The sequence below is a fragment of the Corvus brachyrhynchos genome, unplaced genomic scaffold, assembly GCF_000691975.1.
Source record: "Corvus brachyrhynchos isolate BGI_N302 unplaced genomic scaffold, ASM69197v1 scaffold69, whole genome shotgun sequence".
NCBI lineage: Eukaryota > Metazoa > Chordata > Aves > Passeriformes > Corvidae > Corvus > Corvus brachyrhynchos.
Window position 1 is genome coordinate 2475132 of NW_008240228.1, and position 1184 is coordinate 2476315.

The 1184-nt window shown below is 44.3% G+C and overlaps 1 protein-coding gene across 2 annotated transcripts in view; it reads right to left on the reverse strand.

Annotated features, from left to right (window-relative positions):
* SNAP25 (synaptosome associated protein 25) overlaps positions 1-679 on the reverse strand; it is a 29731-nt gene extending 29052 nt beyond the window's left edge. The window contains exon 1 of one of the 2 annotated variants that reach the window (XM_008642010.2): positions 518-679. In XM_008642010.2, coding sequence (XP_008640232.1) covers positions 518-589 — 72 coding nt within the window. In that variant the 5' untranslated portion in view covers positions 590-679. The remainder of the gene's footprint in view (positions 1-517) is intronic. The other variant, XM_008642009.2, reaches the window with a different exon arrangement.
* Positions 680-1184: the final 505 nt, after the last annotated feature.

Below are 1184 nucleotides of genomic sequence, written 5' to 3' on the forward strand. Positions count from 1 at the left end.
ATCAGCAGGGCACTGGTGATCTCTCCATCTCTATGGATGGCTAATGCAGCAGTTCCCAGCACACCTCGAGGCAGCTGCAGTCTCCAGGGCTTGTGCCCCCCTTGCTCACACACTGCGGTGGTGCTGCTCGGAACAGCAGGCGTTCCACTTTAAAAATAAAGCCTGTGGTTTTCAGCTAAGACTCTTCAGAGACCTAATTGGCGACTTCTAACAGTTAATAGGTTTGACAAATCGAAGGAATCCTCAGAAAATATTAAATTGTTGCCTTTTGCTCTGACGCCAGTCAAATTGATGCACAGTCTAATACCTAAACCAAACTCACAATCAATAAATGCCCTAATCTAGACTAAACATGACATTAAATTTTAGCCCAGCTCATTTCATTTCCAATTCTGCTTTCAGTGTAAAGCTGACAGAAAAGAGCTCTAGAAATCCTTTGCCGGATCATCTCCTATTTCTGGCTGTGTGTTTCACACCAACCCCAGCCCCGAGTTCCCAGTTTAGCTACTGGTCTCACTTCATCAGCGAGCTGGTCGGCACGCCGCTGCATTTCTTCCAACTCATTGCGCATATCCGCGTCTTCCGCCATTTTAGCTGTGGGGGTGTTTGGGGATGCCGCAGATCAGGATTTGCACTCAGCTGCTTTGTGAGCCTGAAAGACAATGAAAAGGAAGAGAAACAGTGTGGTTAGGAGCCGTGCTTAAAGGTTAGTCCCACAAAAGTGCCTTTATTACATCAGTGTCCTCACCCAAACTCTCATTCTGGATAGTAATTCCTATGTAGTAGAGAGCAAATCCTTCCTTTTTTCTTAACCTTTCAAATGCAATTTATATGGAAGCTGGACACTCAGGAGATGTTATTTGCTGCCAGAAAAAATCTTGGAACCCATTCATTCTTCTCTAGAATTAAAAGGCTTAATGTGAAGCAGGTCAAGGTCAAGCCTATGCCACTCAAGTCCTATGTTTCAGCTGCCTTGCTTGGAGGGCTGGATGCTCAGCTAACATATCTGCAATTAAATTAAAGACTATGAAACTTTGAGGATTTTTATCAGCTAATGACTTGTCCACCATGATATAGTTCAGACTATGAAATGATATTTACAGCTAGACCGGGAGAAGTCTGCCTGGGAGAATCCTTCATTTTGGGGGAAGCGACGATAGGACCTACTGGTATTTTCAACTTCT